The sequence below is a fragment of the Plodia interpunctella genome, chromosome 1 (genome assembly GCF_027563975.2).
Source record: "Plodia interpunctella isolate USDA-ARS_2022_Savannah chromosome 1, ilPloInte3.2, whole genome shotgun sequence".
In the NCBI taxonomy this organism is placed as follows: domain Eukaryota; kingdom Metazoa; phylum Arthropoda; class Insecta; order Lepidoptera; family Pyralidae; genus Plodia; species Plodia interpunctella.
In genome coordinates, this window is record NC_071294.1 from 11649300 (window position 1) to 11666088 (window position 16789).

Below are 16789 nucleotides of genomic sequence, written 5' to 3' on the forward strand. Positions count from 1 at the left end.
GCAAATCAGGTTACAGCCATTACATTACACAAAACAAAGCCTTGTAGTAAAGTTACAGTATTAAGGTGTAACAGAATTTAAAACAACGAGAACATATTGGATTTTTAGAGTAAACCCTAAAAATCCAATATGCATTGTAACACACAAAATGAACTTATATCTGTTTGTTTATTTATCATCAGTTCTTAGAAATACTTTAATATTAGCACATGTTTCTATATTATGTCACTTTATCGACTATTATACACTAACTCCACTGAACTATTTTTGTTAGACTGATTTCATAATGATAATTAGGCTTTACTGTCATAAAAGAAGCCATGTAATACTGTAGGCCATCAAAAACATGCTGTAAAAACATCAAGTCCCGCAACTCAGTTTTTCTTTTTTTAAAAGTTGTGAGATCCATGTAATACCAAGTCGGCTAATAAGTAATTTAGTCCCCAATAATAAATAAATACTTTGTCTGCTATTCGACTCGTAATCCCTGGCAAAAGACCTCCAGGCCGCCCTCGACGAAAGTGGTTTGATGACACAACCAACTGAAAATAGCGGCCCAAAGCCGCGAGGGTTTCCGTATGCTGACCTCCAAACTTCAATTCGAAAATGGCACCCCACGATGATGATTATTCGACTCGAAAATATTTATTTTCGAGTGGAAAAGCAGACAAATTACGATGCAATGTTAACGATGTAAACGTCCCCCGTCCAGGCTACAGTTCGCTGAACGAAGGCGCGCACACGCCCATGTTCGCGTCGGACAGCAGCGCGGCCGCGGCCGCCGGCGCCGGCCCGCTGCCCAGTGACGGCAAGCTGGCGCCCAGGTTAATAATATACTACTATTCATTCTATTCTATTGGCTTGGTTCTGGCAAGAATATATTTAGGTAGCACCCAATAGAGCGTTGATTTGCCATCGACACGCAAAGAAGAAAAAGATTCATTCTATTTCTAGCTTTAGCCCGCGACGTTATTTTCCCTTCAGTGAAATTTAGACTTTAACTCATCTGTTTTCCCCATACAAACTTTGAGCCCCTTTTTTACCCCCTTAGAAGGTGAATTTTGAAAAATCCTTTCACCCCTAGAACGCATATGGAACCTACGTGCTGAATTTGTTTCTAGACCCAGCGGTTTAGGCTGTGCGTTGATATGTCAGTCAGTCATTCAGTGTCTTTCTTTTTTATATATATAGATTTTTATTATTGTCATAGGCATAGGTGTCTTATAAAGCACTATGTATCACAAAAGAGACCCTCAACGTACACCCTCGTTATACAATATCTCGTGTTTCAACGTAGAATCTGTGACTTTCATTTCTCGGTACTATTGCATCTGGCTATAACCAAAATTATCTGAATATATGTGATTGATTTGGACAACATATTTGTATCGAAAGTTCTTTTCCGTTAAAATAATTTGATTCGCGAATTTGCTGTAGCACCTAATAGATTAAGGTCAGAAGAGGACCAAGGTTCTGGGACGAATCCAGTGGATTCAATGACATCATATCCATAAAGAAATTTCAGAATTGAAAGTGCATTTTAATTTTTGAATGATGGAAACATTCATATGCGTGTTATTATGTATTCATTGTCATTATATCGCAAGTATAGTATATAGTATAGAATCAAATAAATTAATGTATTTTTAGGTGTTGGCGCACCGTGTACCAACTGCTGGAGTTATACGCGAACATGCCTGACGCTGAAACCATCACTCATAGGTGAGTATATGACATAACCCTTCTTAAATCATGTCATCATCGTTGTAGCCCTTTCTTCGTCCGTCTTCGGACATAGGCCCGTCTCTAGCTTTCCTCATCCAGATATGACCGACATGCTTCCTGATATCATTCACCAGTCTCTCTGCTGGACGACCTCTTCCTCTCATTGTCGCTCTAGATAATAAATAAATATATTGGGACAAATCACACAGATTGAGCTAGTCCCAAAGTAAGTTCGAGACTTGTGTTATGGGATACTAACTCAACGATACTATATTTTATAATAAATACATATATAAATAAACATCCAAGACCCGGGCCAATCAGAAAAAGATCATTTTCCATCATGACCCGACCGGGGATCGAACCCGGGACCTCTCGGTTCAGTGGCAAGAATCTTACCACTGCGCCACCGAGGTTGTCAAACCTCAACAACAAAGATCTCTATTCTAGCTCTCGTCTAGTCCATCGCTTGGTGTATTTCCGCGTTACATGTCTCGCCAATCTACAGTTATGGCGTTCTATCACAGCCGACTGACCTATTTACGAATTTAGGAAGAATTTTGCCGGCGGCATAAAATTGACTATGTCACTCAAGTCGACTCCACATCGAAAATCACCTCAATCCAATGATCCGTTTTGACGCGAAAGAAGGACAAACTAACAAATGTTTGTCACATGTATAACATTAGCATGTCTACTTCAGATTCTCAGTGACGACAGACATCCCAGAACAGTACCGCCACAGCCGCACGGCCAGGCCCAGTTCCCGCGAGCAGAACACCAGCAACTCATCGTCGAGCGCCGCACCCATGGGCATCGTGGTCGTTGGCGTTGCCAGGTCAGTTCCAGGTTCAGGAAAGTTTGTCAACCAATATAAGGGGACATCCCTTGTTACCAGTTATCGAAGTGGGATCGACTTTAGCCGGTTAGAATTTTTTATAGTATAGTGGGTAAATGGATAACCGCTCCACAAACGGGAAAGTCGACCGGTCGTTCCGGAGGGGAAAAGCGGACTGTAGTTGAGCAAATTCAAATTCAAGAATGCAGAGGGACACCGCATCTCTGCGTTTGTTTGTTGTTTGTTTTTGTATGGACTAAGAGTGTTGCTAATACCATTCATTCGCGTTGGCTCTCGTCGTCCCCGCCTAGTTGATCCAAATTGTATTGGCCACAAAAGAGAGTTTTGACAGAATAGTTAGTGGAAAATGAGTCTTATATTTATTTATATTTCAGGATCCACCGTACTCGCCTCCTAGCGTCATTATCGGGGCTGAAGCTGGAAGCGGAGATCACGTCGCTGCAGACGTCGTTGTCCGCCACGCGCGCGCGGCAGTGGTCGCTGTCCGGCAACCTCAGCCGCACCACCATCGTGCTGCTGGAGGGCATCGCGCCCAATCATCAGTATGTCGATGATTTTTCACTTTGTTTATGGTGTTGTAACTGGAAGCCGAGGTGACGTCATTTTAAATGTCATTTTCTAACCATCAATGTGTCATTTTCTCACTTTATTGGTGCTGAAGCTGGAAGCGGAGATCACGCTATAGACGTCATTTTCTAACCATTGGTGAGTCAATGATTTCTCAATGGACCAGGATTAGTTCCTAATGAGGCACCCCTTAGTTTTTAATGGTTTATTGCGTGGACGTATTACAAAACTGTGGTCCACATAAGTGTGGGCAAGTCTCAAGTGATCTTTTTTCGAAACATATTAAACTTAAAACAACGGAAGGTTGCTTATTATGAGGATAATTATTTATGAAAACTACAGAGCACAACATGCACGATCTTTTAATGTCACAGAGTAAAGAGCGGGAAAATCTATGACAATTTGTCAATTTGTAACGAGTGACATATAGGAAGGCGTGACGTTTTAAAAATAAATCTTATTAAAACATATATATTTTTGTGTATCAGAACGGTGGTCCGCATCAGCGTGGGCAAGTCCCAGGCGCTGTACTCGTGGGAGGGCGGGGGCGGAGGCGGGGACGCGGCGGCGCTGGGCAGCGTGGGCGGCGTGCGCGTGGAGCTGCCGCAGCATCCGGTGGCGCTGCACGGCGTCATGACGCGCTCCTCGCGGCAGCTCTCCTCCACGCTGCAGGAGCTGGGTCAGTCGCATTGCACGCCACTCATCTTTTTCAAATTGACCTAGTCAGGTCAATCTGAAAATCTTAAGTAACTTAACTTGAGTAAATTTAGTCAAATTTACTGCCGACTTCCAAAGTGCAGGTGAAGAAGACTGGACCGATTTGCACACTAGCGCCACCGTCGCATTGTTATCGATTCCTTTTATTTATCAGCGATATTTAAAGAAGTGATACTATCGAGTAATTTCATATAAAAATAATAGTATAGATAAAACTAACCGAAATATCTATATTCGTAGGTGTGACCCGGTCAGCGGCCCGGCAGCGGCCGGCGCCCCCCTCGGACTCTGACGAGGACCCTCCCCCGCCGCCGCAGCCCGCGCCCCCGCCCCCCGCTCACCCCACTCACCCCACTCACCCCGCACACCCCGCACACCCCGCACACCCCGCGCCGCACCGGGCCCGCCCTGCCGCCTTACTGGATCCTTTACATTTGCAGTTCTCTATAGCTTTACAAGTAAGTGATTGTCGGACGAATCAAACGCAAAATTCAAATTTACATTTAATTTTCATCAGACATATTGCTAATGGCCAGTTCGAGCATTTTTTTTGTTTTCATTAAAGTATAATTTCAACGCTTTTTGACTCCATTATTTGTGACGCCATTGATGCTCACTGTCATAATAAAAACCACATGAAAAAATATATGATTTCACTTTGCAACTACAAATTTACCCGAATCGACACGCTAAGAAGAAGAAGTCGCAAGGATGAGAAACCTCTTCCCCCATGAGGGTCCCGTACTCCGCTAGACCTCCCAATAACTGATTGAACAGATTCTGTTAGACAATAGACATAGAAAACGTTTATTTGTGTTGCCACACACTAAAAACAATAATATAAATGATATAATTTAAATCCGATATAAAAGTTATCCGAAATAAAGACATTTTGAATTTTGTAAAGTAATCCCGCGTTTTGTTTCAGAGCCTCAGCATAACGGCGGCGCTCCTGCCCTCGCTACAAGCGCAGTACAAGATGGAACACGTGCAGAGTTCAGGGGTCACCGGCAGCAAGGCGCACTTCACCGTGCATCTGCCGCAGCACTCGCTCAGCTTCGTCACCAAGTTGCAGGTATTGTGGAAACTTACTTTAGTGTTAACAGTAATTATAGTCAGATTTTGTTATGAGTTTTTTTAAATAAATGATTAGAAGAATTTTTTAACACTCTAACACTGTATTATATAGACTAATTGGTATCAATTACTTAATACAGCTGGTTGCGAAATTCTAAAGAAAGAAAACATTTATTTGCCAAAAACATGAGTACAAATAGTCAAAATGAATTAGACCTACACGTTTTACCGAATATAGGTATGCAAATATAATTAAATTAATAAATTCTAAAACAATAGTTGAGTTTAATGTTCCTTTTGCACTACACACATGCACACAACTAACTCACAGCCGATTTAATAATTACGATCTTAATAAAAAATTTAGCAATGTTAATGTTTACTCGAAATTATTAACGTATAGAGGATCCACCCGAGGTACCCTATCAACATGTTTCGTATGTGCACGGTGTTTATATGATACATCCTACTGTTTCCAAGTTTCCATTAGCTTCGATGACCTCGGTGGTGCAGTGGTAAAGTGCTTGTCCCGAGTTCGATCCCCGGTCGGGTCATGTTGGAATATGATCTTTTTCTAATTGGCCCGGGTCTTGTATGTATTTGTTATAGAATATAGTATCGTTGAGTTAATAGGTATCCCATAACACAAGTCTCGAACTTACTTTAATCGATTTGTGTTAACCTGGTAACGATAGCAGAGCCTCAAGTTCAGTTTGTGACATACGAGTATATATGTTCCCCAGCAGGTGTCAGAAGCCAAGATCCCGGCGGCGGCGTCGCTGGCGCTGCCGGGCGTGCGCGCGGCGGGCCGCGTGCTGCAGCAGGCGGAGCCGCCGGCCGCCGCGGCCAGCGACGGCGTCGTGCTGCGGGCGGGCAGCTATCTGGCCGCTACGGCCGACATTGGACTATTTGAACATACTCTGTCTACTGATCTGCTCAACCATCTAGTGTTTGTCCAGAAAGTTTTCATGAAGGTTAGTCTTAGCTCTCAAGTCGGGTCCGTAGCACCAATTTTCTAACGAAACATGGTACGAAAACCGGTTAGGAAAGCCGCCCGTCCGCTGCGCCTACTGTTGTTATGTTTGTGTACTGCATATTGCGCTGTGCTGCTCTACGTCTTTCTTTAGTGAGCGCTAACACAAAATGAGTCGCTTCCCCTCCCCGCAGGCGTACGCGGGGATGCTATCCATTCGGTTTGGAAAACATGTTTTTGTTATTTTTCTAACATAACTGTTAGGCCTATCACAATCGGTTAGTAAAACACGTTTTTTGTGTTAGCTAACGAAAACACGGCGCTGCGGACCCGGCTTTATTGGTTGTGTATGTATAAATGTATATGTTATAAAATATAGTTACGTTGAGTTAGTACCTACGAGTATAATCCCATAACACAAGTCTCGAACTTACTTTGGGGCCAACTCAATCTGTGTGATTTGGCCATACGTGTTTATTTTATTTATTTAATTTTAGGTATTTTTCAAAAGATTTTAGGTTATATGCTTTAATAATAAATTAATACGGTAGCTTGCAATGCGACGTGCGTTGTATTGAGGACTGGATGGGATTTCATTGCGAAATTTATGGTTCAACATTATTATTCTTAAAAAAGATATTCGTAAGCTATTATGCTAAAATACATTTATGCGTAAATATCATTAGGTTAAACAAAAGAGTGTTTCGCAGAGCGTTACGACCACTGCGACCGCGCTGACATTACGTTCCGTCAATTTTCTAGACCAAGGAATCAATCCCAAGATCAGTCATTGACAAAATTTACATTAACACAGTTACATATTAGTTATTTTAAAGTCAGATTGTAAAACTAATTATTGTCTTCGTTAAAATTTGAAAAATTGTAATGACAGCGCAACCGCATCGGTTGAAACACTCTGAAAGTATGTTATTTTATATTATGTCTTTAAAAATATACGGAAGGATACCGGGATTCGAATCTTATACATATCGAATGAGATAATAGACTATGTATTAGATAGTGAGAAGCAACTCTATTGCAGGAGGTGAACGAAGTCGTACAAAAAGTGTACGGAGGAGAGAAGCCAGTGCCGCTGTGGGAAGAAGAGGCATCGACGTCCGCTCTCAGCAAGATATTGTTCTCCCTCATTATCAGGATCAAAGTAAGTGGACTCTCGGTGTCTTGTATGACAGGCTATTTTAGCCTATTTCAAGCACCAGTCTTCACAAAATACCATAACATGCAGACAGACTTTAAGTTTATTTGACATTTAGACATAAGATTATTTAAATTTAATAAACATTTAATCGTCCAAGATAAAAAAAATAGATTTTTTGTGCATGTTAATTTAATATACATTTGAACTGTCAGTATGTCCAAGGGTATTTATATATATAAACCTTCATATATATAAATAAAGTACTTATTTTTTTAAGTGTCATAATCATATTATATTCCTGTGCAGCGTATTCAGCTAACGGCGACCACTCCAAGCAACAGCGCAGTGAGATTGGAGACGGGAGCTGTGGAGTTTGAACTCTCCAACAGAGTGCAAAACGTGCCCAGACCATCGGACCACGGCGTCAAGTTGTTTGCCAAAGCACAGGTTCGTACATGGTCACGATATGACTACAAGTTTATTCTGATAGTGCAAGATACTGATCAGAATAAACTTTTTTTTGTTTGGTTCGCGGTGCCCAAAGCTGTGCTTCCACAGGCCTTCCTTATCCTAGGCCCGTAATACAGGTCTGGGACCTACTTAGGTAGATAAGTTAGATAAAGTGACAGGATTCGATGATCAATGGTGACGGAAGAACCGATAAAACCTTCTGATGAAAGGGTGTACATAGTTACTGCCGTAGTCGTAAAGACATACCAGATGCTTTTGGGCGACTTAAAAAATTTGATCATTATTATTAATGTGCGTTGTTGCTATTAATGGTCAGATTTTTTGTTGATAAAAAGAAGATACACATTTCACATGTATATTCACATTTTCTATTCGCGATCAACAAAAATATTGCATTTTTTTTTTTAGGTGGAGCTGAATTTAAGTCTAGGGCAAGTGATTCGCAATGCGATGTTCGAAGAGGCCGAACCTGAGTTCCAGCAGTACGCGTTCTTCAACACTAGAATCAGTAAGTAGTATTCTAGAAAACTAAAGCAATCTTCATACAAACATATTTCCAATGGAGGTTGCCAGAGAGGGAGAGAGAGATAGGAATGGGCAAAGGTCTTCTTCATCTCCTTCCAAGTTCTACCATTCAACGCACAATCCAAATATTTCCTTTCAAAGCTTTGTAAACTACGATCTTTCATAGGTCTGCCACGGTACCTCTTTCCGTTCTTAATTACTTAATGCGTAACTAATGAAATCAATATCTTAGATTCTTCAAGTCGAAAGGTTTTTTTTCCTTTCAGATTTATGTTTTCCTTTGATCTTCTTTTACATTACAAGCTGAAGAATGCGGTATATTTCCCCGTCATGTCGTATCCGGTATAGACACTCCAATACCATCAACATCTTACTCAAGTATTTAAAAACATTAACCATTTACATCTGTCTACCATCGATTTAGTCTACGTAGGACCTCGGTTTTCGTCACTCTATATACGATTGTTCACAACAGTAGACATTTTATATAGTTGTTCGCCGCGAACTTAAGACCTCGCGAACACAATTTTTTTTTCAGAACTGTGAATATTTCAAAAACGACTTAACTGATTTTGTCGCTCCACGAACTTAAAATACTATTGACAGATCCTACATACCTTTTAAATTTTATTTTATTAATCGATCCAATAGTTTTTGAGTTTATCCTTATCCTAACCCTAACTAATTTTATAAATGCGAAAGTAAGTTTGTTTGTTTATTACCTTTATCTACTCAACCAATCTTCTTGAAATTTTGCATACATGTAGTTTGTAGTATGGAGAAGGACATAGGGTACCGTTCATTCCGGAAAATAAACGCGGGCGAAGCCGCGGGCAAAAGCTAGTTTTTATAAACGTCAAAATCAAATCGCGTTACAAACATACATTACAAAAAATGTATTTTTGCCCCAATAAGTTGATTTGTAGACCACGCCCACTTCGCTTGCTCGTTCAATATAATGTAATGTTTTTATATAATATATAATGTAATGTTTTTAGCGATGCGAAACGCCTTCCAAGACGAGATGGTGGCCGGCGAGGACAAGGAAGTGGTCCTCATCACACTCAAGCGTCCTCTCATTTACATCCAACCAGTGGCAGTAGACCGCGCTATATTGGTGTGGTTGAACTATAAGAACGCCTACGAGTACTGGACTGAGAAGAGATTAAACCTCAATAAAGAAGTGTTGACGGCGACGCAGCAAGTGTTTGAGAAAGTAACTTATTTTTAAATTTTTCAACAATATCTTCTAATAGAAATCTTGCATAATGTACCTTTCTAATGGTGATGTAGAATTATTGAAATCGCTTTGGATATAAGACTGAAACTATAGTCGAGTTTTCTGTCGATAATCACACGTAAGTGACCCGTATTAAAAGTTTTAGTGAAATATTGTACTATATGTATCGTCGCTTGAGAATTGGTGCGAGATAGCTCCAACACTAGTCTTGAGGGTAAATAGTGTTGCGTCGGACTTGTCGCTTTTTGGGCACTGAAGATTTCGCCAGTCTCTATGCTAAATTACATCAAAATCGGTCCAATAGTTTTTGAGTTTATCCTTATCCTATAACCCTAACTAATGTTATAAATGCGAAAGTAAGTTTGTTTGTTTATTACCTTTACCTACTCAACCAATCTTCTTGAAATTTTGCATACATGTAGTTTGTAGTATGGAGAAGGACATAGGGTACCGTTCATTCCGGAAAATAAACGCGGGCGAAGCCGCGGGCAAAAGCTAGTTTTTATAAACATTATAAACAAAAAAAAGAAACATTTTTATAAGATTAGTGTGCAAGTATATACTTTTAAAATCATTGATATCGAGTGGTTGACATTATTGTAATTTCAGGTGCAACTGACATCTCAGATAACGACTCCACACCTGAGCAGGTTGTTCCTGCAACTGAATGTGGACGACATCGGCATCTGTCTACCTTTGAATCAGCCGCCTATGGTGAGTCACATTGTGTTAGTCCACACTATCTCAGAATGTTGCTTTATATCCCGTCACGTTAACTTTTGCGATCGGCATGAACTTTATATTTCTCACACGACACTCCTAAGTTACATGACAATGCTAAGTTAAATTGTTATTAACGCTTTATGGACTGCAAAGTCTGAAATAAAGTTTTATTATACTATATTACTACACTACTTCAGCTATACAGCTATTTACTCGCTCATTATCTCATCTTAGCGTGATCCTAGTTACATTTTGGGCTGTGACGCCGCGAATTCAAAGGTCAGCATAAAAAATAAACTTTATTATAACCGGCCGTTTGTTTGATGTGAACCCTCCGTAGATTAAGAAATATTATTTTGTACTGTAAATATACATACGTATATGCCACACTAGGATTCCCTCACTAGGATTCCCTTTGGGATCGCTATTGTTGCCTGTCAGCCCAGGGATATTGACTGGTTTTAATGTACACAGAAACCACACGTCACGCAAGGGACCACTTTTTATCGCATAAACTATTTTGTCCTATTGTTCTTTGGCATAACGATTTTGGCATAATATGTCTAAGGTATAATTAACTTTAAGGTTGGGTACAACCATTATGCGTAAGAACGTTATATGAACTTAAAAATCATTATGCCCTAGTAAAAGTATGCCATGTTAAATTATGACATAAAATTGTACGCATAAAAATAGGGAACCGTCACGCAATACACCGTCACATGAAACTTTGATCGGCATGCGAAACTCGAAATGAATGGCAATATTATCTCGCAAGACAACGTGGGCGCGGGGCCCGTGCGAGGCGGAGGCCCGCGGCGCCGTCGTGGTGACGCTGGAGAGCACCAGCGTCTCCGCCTGCAGCTCCGGGGCGCTGGTCTCCAAGGGCAGGTTCGTGGGGCTCTGTCTGCGCTTCGCCGACGACTTCGAGACCTCATTGGACGACTGGAAGCCCGACCCGGACGAGGCCTCCGTCAACGTGTGCTGCGTCTCCGAGGGGACGTACGAGGTCTGCAGCAGGACCACTGCGGCTAAATGCAATGGACTGGCTACAGGTGAGACAATTGATTTATTGATTTTCCTTTCAAAATTTGAACCCGCTCTCTCATATTCCTGGGTGTATTTTGGGGCTGTCACGCTGCAAAATTAATTCTCAGCGTAAATAATGCTGTGATTTTACTATCGGCCGCCTGGTGACGCCAATCCTCTTTGGGAAAATGCTGCCAAGACTATGTATCTCTTGTCGCCTTGTATGACATTCACGACAGAATATGGAGTTGTCCTATTTTAGGGCGCAACCACGCGCCACAGAATAGTTTATTCCGCTCCGGCCTTCGCATAAAATACCTGTACGAGTAGTAGACTTAATTCAACTCTTTCTTATTTTTTGGTGTAGGTGATTTAAGTACATAGTTCTGTTTACTTTATTCACCTTTGATTATTTATAATCTTGTTCGCAGAAAATGCTAAGTGGTTCCTAAACGTATCCTGGCAAATGGAGGGTGTGGACATCCATCTGGACGTCAACGTGGGGAAACAGCTTTCTGCGCTTGGACACACGCTCACCATGCTCACAGGTCAGCCATGCTTTATGTAATAATTTTATTATTCTGATTAAAATTAAAATAATCATCAATCGATTTAATGTCCCCACGGCTAGGTCACTGGCTTTGTGGATGGGTAAGCTGGGTTTTAAAGACGGTAAACACAGTCGGAACGAATGGCTTAATAAAACTTAACTTTCCGAAGCACAGAGTGGTCGAGTTAACACGTTCTTGGCCGCCTAGCCAATGACTGTATAAGTGGCTTTATTGCCACTATTGCAGCGCCATAGAACTGCTCAAAAATTTTACTTACAACGGCGAACTTGCGAACGAATGCTTAAACCTTATCGCCCATTAGGAGAGTTCTTAAAAAAATATATATATATTTAATTAATTGCTAGTCAATTTATTCAATAGGTTTCGAAGAAGAAGATCCTTTGAAGATGGACTTCGAAAGCGATATGGATGATGAAGCAGACAACAGTAAAGATTCTCAGGTACGTGACTTGAGTTGTATTAATTGTTTCACGCTCCAAATTTTATTTCAGCCACTTAATAAATTAAACACTATAATAAAAAATCACTTTGACTAATGAATTTGAAATATTTAAACCCTTCTCGTGTCATATTGTCATAAAAATTTCATATAAAATCTCCTATTTTAATACTGACTAGATAGACGATTCTTGTTGAATTTTAGTTTGCAACCTTTGTTTCGCCTAATTATTGGAAATAATTATTTGTCAGTTACCCAATGATTGAATGATTTGTTTTCCACCAGGAAAGCATAGTCTTTCGTCGCAAGAACACGGACCACTTACCAGCGTTCGTATTCGACAACAGTCTCGACGCTAAGAAGCGGTCCAAACTGATTGAGAGGGAAATGAACGAACAAGCCAAGATCATCAACGATTTGAGAACGCTCGGCGCCAGTCACTCGACCATAGAGTATGAGATGAAGAGGTTACACGATCTGGAAGCTTTAGTCTTCAAAGATTTCAGAAGGTCAATTCTTTATCTATTGTTCTCGCATTTTCACGGTTGCATTCATATGGTGGTCGAATACCAGCTGCGCGTAAAAACGAAAATTTTAAGATTTTACTCCGATTTTGTGACGGCCCACGACCTAATTTCATCCCTCTTTGAGGATGGGGTTGTTACTTGTCAGCTTTCAAATAACTCTTGGTCGCTCCGTACGATATCCATGGGACAATATAAAAGTGGTATATTCTAGAACTTAAATTATTATCACAACAAAATCCTTTCGATTATTTTTAAGTCTTCCTTCACTGTTTATACAGATCTTATTTAAAATTGATTTTCCACCTTATGTGAACAGGGACATGATACAGAAACTGAGGCGGCAGAGCGTGCGGGCGAGCTCTATAACGAAGGGCAAGCTGGGGCTGGGCTCCAACCGCAGCAAGTCCTTCGTGATCCCCTCGCCGCCGCCGGAGAGGAAGGACTTCGAAGTGTTAGTACCGCTTTTGTGATCTTTTATTATGTGTATTTTTATCGGCCTCTACCGCGCCACATTCACGACGCGTACATACTAAAACTCAACGATGATTCAAGCCGCACAGATTTGCAACACTGCGGACAGATGGCGCTATAATCGAATCATGCTCGAAGCGACAAGTCTAGATCCCGCACTTGAAGTTTTCATGGATATGCAAGTAGTTGTAGCAGTATTTATGGATGCATAAATACTACCTTCGACATGACACCTTCGGCCACCCGGTTGCCAGAGAAGATCTTGTGTGTAAACTTTTGTTTTTATGTATTGTTAAATAGAGTATAATACAATAGTAGTTGACAATGCGCAATTGCTGAAAACGAAAATGTATCTAAATATATGCGCAATATGTCGAAATTTCTTTGTTAAGTATTATTTATGTGGGACATTGCCGGCTTTAATTGTCCTGTTTTTGTAATGGAGATTATCATGTTTAACAAATGAGGAATTATAAAAGATCGAAGATTTCAGTTCATTACGATTATGGTTCGATTTTTATACCAGTTTACAGCTTTGTACAGATTACAGCTAGTTCGCTCTAAATTATCTAACAAATCTTACTACTTCTCCGTTCAGAGTGGTGGAACCAAACCTAGCTTTGCCGAGTGGAGTGGGAGATTCCGGGGAGACGTTATTACTTGTTGATGAAGACAATCGATTGACGGACATCATTGAGGGCGGCAGTTGGAGTTCCATGGAGAGTGAACCGCTTACTGGTGAGTAATGTAATTTATGTTATATTATATTTTACTGGGTAGGCCATAATCATTTTTTGCAGTGGATACAAGAGGACTCTCAGAAATTTCTCGATGTTCTTAGTCACGAAACTGCTTGGTCTAGCATTCTTTTCGAGTCCGTATGTGTATCAACTAAGTGTACTAGTGTTTTCTAGAGTACTATAAAAAAAAAAGATCAATCATGTCACTTATTTCATATCATGCACTTTTATATGATACTAGCTCCGCTCCGGGGCTTTGCTCTCATGGGAATTTCGGGGTTAAAAATAATGTGTTATTCCAGATTATATCCTACCCGTGTACCAAACATAACAATCCGTCCAGTAGATTTTGCGTGAAAGAGTAACCAACACGGACACATACCAAAATTTCACATTTGTAAACTAAACTAAAATTTTAGCAGGATAGAATTCCAAATACAAATTTTAATAATAAATTGCGAAGTATTTCATTATGAAAATTGGACATTAGCAATGCCGTGAGACAATTCAGCGGGACCCGGGCCGCTCGGCTCAGGAATTTCTCAATATAACGTTCACAATAAATTCTCCATTAGAGAACTTGAACTCCGGGCTATTAGTGAAAACTCCGCCTGCATAATAAAAGGCGGGAAATTGTTTTATTTGCACCAATTGGACGGACTTGCTTTAAATTTTTGTGTAGTTGTCGATTTGGCTACTTTCCAACTATTCAAATGAATGCACTCAAATGTATACAAGGCCGTTAACTAGAGGACTTGCGGTGTGACTAGCAGCGTTACATAGCCAGTAGCGACCCTAGACGTAATGCGTTTGAGGAAATGAAACAATCTGTCTGTCAGTCCTTGTCGTTGTGTCAGCACATCACGTCCAAGAGACACGTGCGACTGCAGGGTCGATGCAACAACGTCATAATTATTAATAGTATATAAGCTAGAGTTGAGTAAAATATAGATGTCATTTATTCATCGGTCTCACTGGTATCGTACCAAGTACGACTGAGATTGTGGACCCAACACTTCCAACTATTTGTCACCATACGTCACTAGTTCGCGGAGCTTACTTCACAATGTCTATATGTGTCGATGTTTGTTTTTGTGTGCGTATTTATTATTCGTTGTATGCAATTTTAAAAAATTTGACCATACATATCTGTTTATCTATCTCGCAAAAAAGCGACACGGCCGTACCATCCTTTTCTCGAAGTAATTCAGGCCAATTTCGAACCCCATAAAATTTACTTTACTTTCAATCCTTGATTGGGTATTAAGGGAGTTTTTCTCAATCGAGGGTTGTATTTTGCTTCGTTCACTCGGTAATTCAGATGTAATATACGCTTTCCGAATATATAATGTGAAATGACGATGTCCACAGGAGGCGGTGCAGACTACAACCCGGCGCGCAGCGCGTCGCTGCGCGCGCGCGGCCGCGCGGACGCGGGCCCGCCGCCGCCGGTGCAGCGCCAGGCCTCGCTGCCTGCCCCCAGCGCCCCCAGCGCCCCCAACTGTCCGCCCAGGTCACTCATTCTTTCTTCCCTTTCCTCTTTTCTCCCATTGGAGTTCCCGGTTGCTTTCCTAGCCATAAAACTTCCAAATCTAAGGTCTTCTTGCATAATGTTTCTTTAACATCTTTGACATCCTACTAGCAAGTTTTGGATTTCCATATTCTATCAGAACTAAGCGGCAAAGCCAGCGATCTGTTCCAGGCGTCTTTCAGTAAAAATATTCTCTCCTCAAAGAGAAGTTATAGACCTGAACAGTTGAAAAACAACATACAGACACAATGACCTTATTAATATCGGCCAGACTGTATTCATACTTTTAGCATTATACTACCATTTCAGAGCGTCGCTTATACTTATCTTTGTAACGATTTGAAACTTGCAAGAAATAAATCGAATTTTTTTTTCAAATGTCACCACGATGAGTGATGTAAAAAGTGAGTGTAACTTTTAACACCCCTAACTTATGCTAGGGTTTAAAAAGCGATGATTGAGAAAAATGAAGGCCTAATGACAATTTGTTATTCCAGGTTATCAGCCTCGATCGGCGAGGGTTCCACGTCTGACAGCAAACAGAATAAGACCAAAACGACTGAACCAAATATAGACTTCGAATTGGACGTCAAAGTTCATATCAACAGTGGCAAATGTGTGCTACACACTAAGGAGCATGATGACAATAAGATGTAAGTCCCTTTCTACATCTATCTATAGTCGTGTTGGTTCTAAATTTCCTTATAAACGGACCATTTTTTTCAACCGTACGTTTACTTTTTTCTATGGACGAGTTGCCAACACTGTTTAAATGGACCAACACTGTTTGAATGAGTTTCTTTCGGCATTTTTTCTCAGCAGTGGTCGTTCCGAAATGCTAGTAGTTTGTAGCTTTGGTAAACATCATTTAATTTAGATTATGACGTGAAAAAGTGCCTGTGAAGGCCTAATTTCTGAATAAATGATTTGATTTTGATTGATTTTGATTTTGCCATAGTGACACATATGACACTGAAAACCGTGCCGTATTTACGCCACAGCGAGTTAACTGTAATTTTGCACGACATGTTGACAAGAGCTCAATGGCTCTTGTCAACATGTCGTACAAATGCTAACGCGTTAACTACAGACCTGTGTTTAACGCGTTAGCATGTGTGTTCATAACTATGTTTCTTCCTGTTGGATGAGTGGACGAGATCCCTTCATGGGATAAGTCAGCCGTTGCTATCATATCATATACTAACTTGTTCGCAGTGGTAGCCGTATGCGAGTGAATCGCTCAGCTTCAGGCGGGTTGACAGAGCCCAGCGGGGGTTCCCCCACGGCCCGAAGGAAGCCGCCGCACCACCAGCGGCACCAGCCGCAACTGGACCTCACCGTGTTCAGGGTCCCGGGACTGGATCTCAAGGTACGGCTCCGTGATGTAGTCGCGTAAGGGCTATGTTAAAATATTAATATTCTTGTTAAAATACGATCAATTTTC

At 40.9% G+C, this 16789-nt stretch overlaps 1 protein-coding gene across 9 annotated transcripts in view; it reads left to right on the plus strand.

The window, feature by feature from the left end:
• The window catches only part of tweek, a 56401-nt gene that overhangs the window by 24948 nt on the left and 14664 nt on the right, over positions 1–16789 (plus strand). For 7 of the 9 annotated variants that reach the window (XM_053750289.1, XM_053750308.1, XM_053750316.1 and 4 more), the window contains 22 exons: positions 713–824; positions 1651–1722; positions 2429–2563; positions 2959–3126; positions 3640–3830; positions 4109–4326; positions 4797–4943; positions 5689–5919; positions 6961–7080; positions 7384–7524; positions 7957–8056; positions 9072–9289; positions 9923–10027; positions 10815–11091; positions 11497–11613; positions 11998–12077; positions 12362–12585; positions 12920–13054; positions 13673–13812; positions 15186–15327; positions 15843–15998; positions 16561–16714. In XM_053750289.1, coding sequence (XP_053606264.1) covers positions 713–824; positions 1651–1722; positions 2429–2563; positions 2959–3126; positions 3640–3830; positions 4109–4326; positions 4797–4943; positions 5689–5919; positions 6961–7080; positions 7384–7524; positions 7957–8056; positions 9072–9289; positions 9923–10027; positions 10815–11091; positions 11497–11613; positions 11998–12077; positions 12362–12585; positions 12920–13054; positions 13673–13812; positions 15186–15327; positions 15843–15998; positions 16561–16714 — 3383 coding nt within the window. The remainder of the gene's footprint in view (positions 1–712; positions 825–1650; positions 1723–2428; positions 2564–2958; positions 3127–3639; positions 3831–4108; positions 4327–4796; positions 4944–5688; positions 5920–6960; positions 7081–7383; positions 7525–7956; positions 8057–9071; positions 9290–9922; positions 10028–10814; positions 11092–11496; positions 11614–11997; positions 12078–12361; positions 12586–12919; positions 13055–13672; positions 13813–15185; positions 15328–15842; positions 15999–16560; positions 16715–16789) is intronic. The other 2 variants (XM_053750299.1, XM_053750353.2) reach the window with 1 other exon arrangement.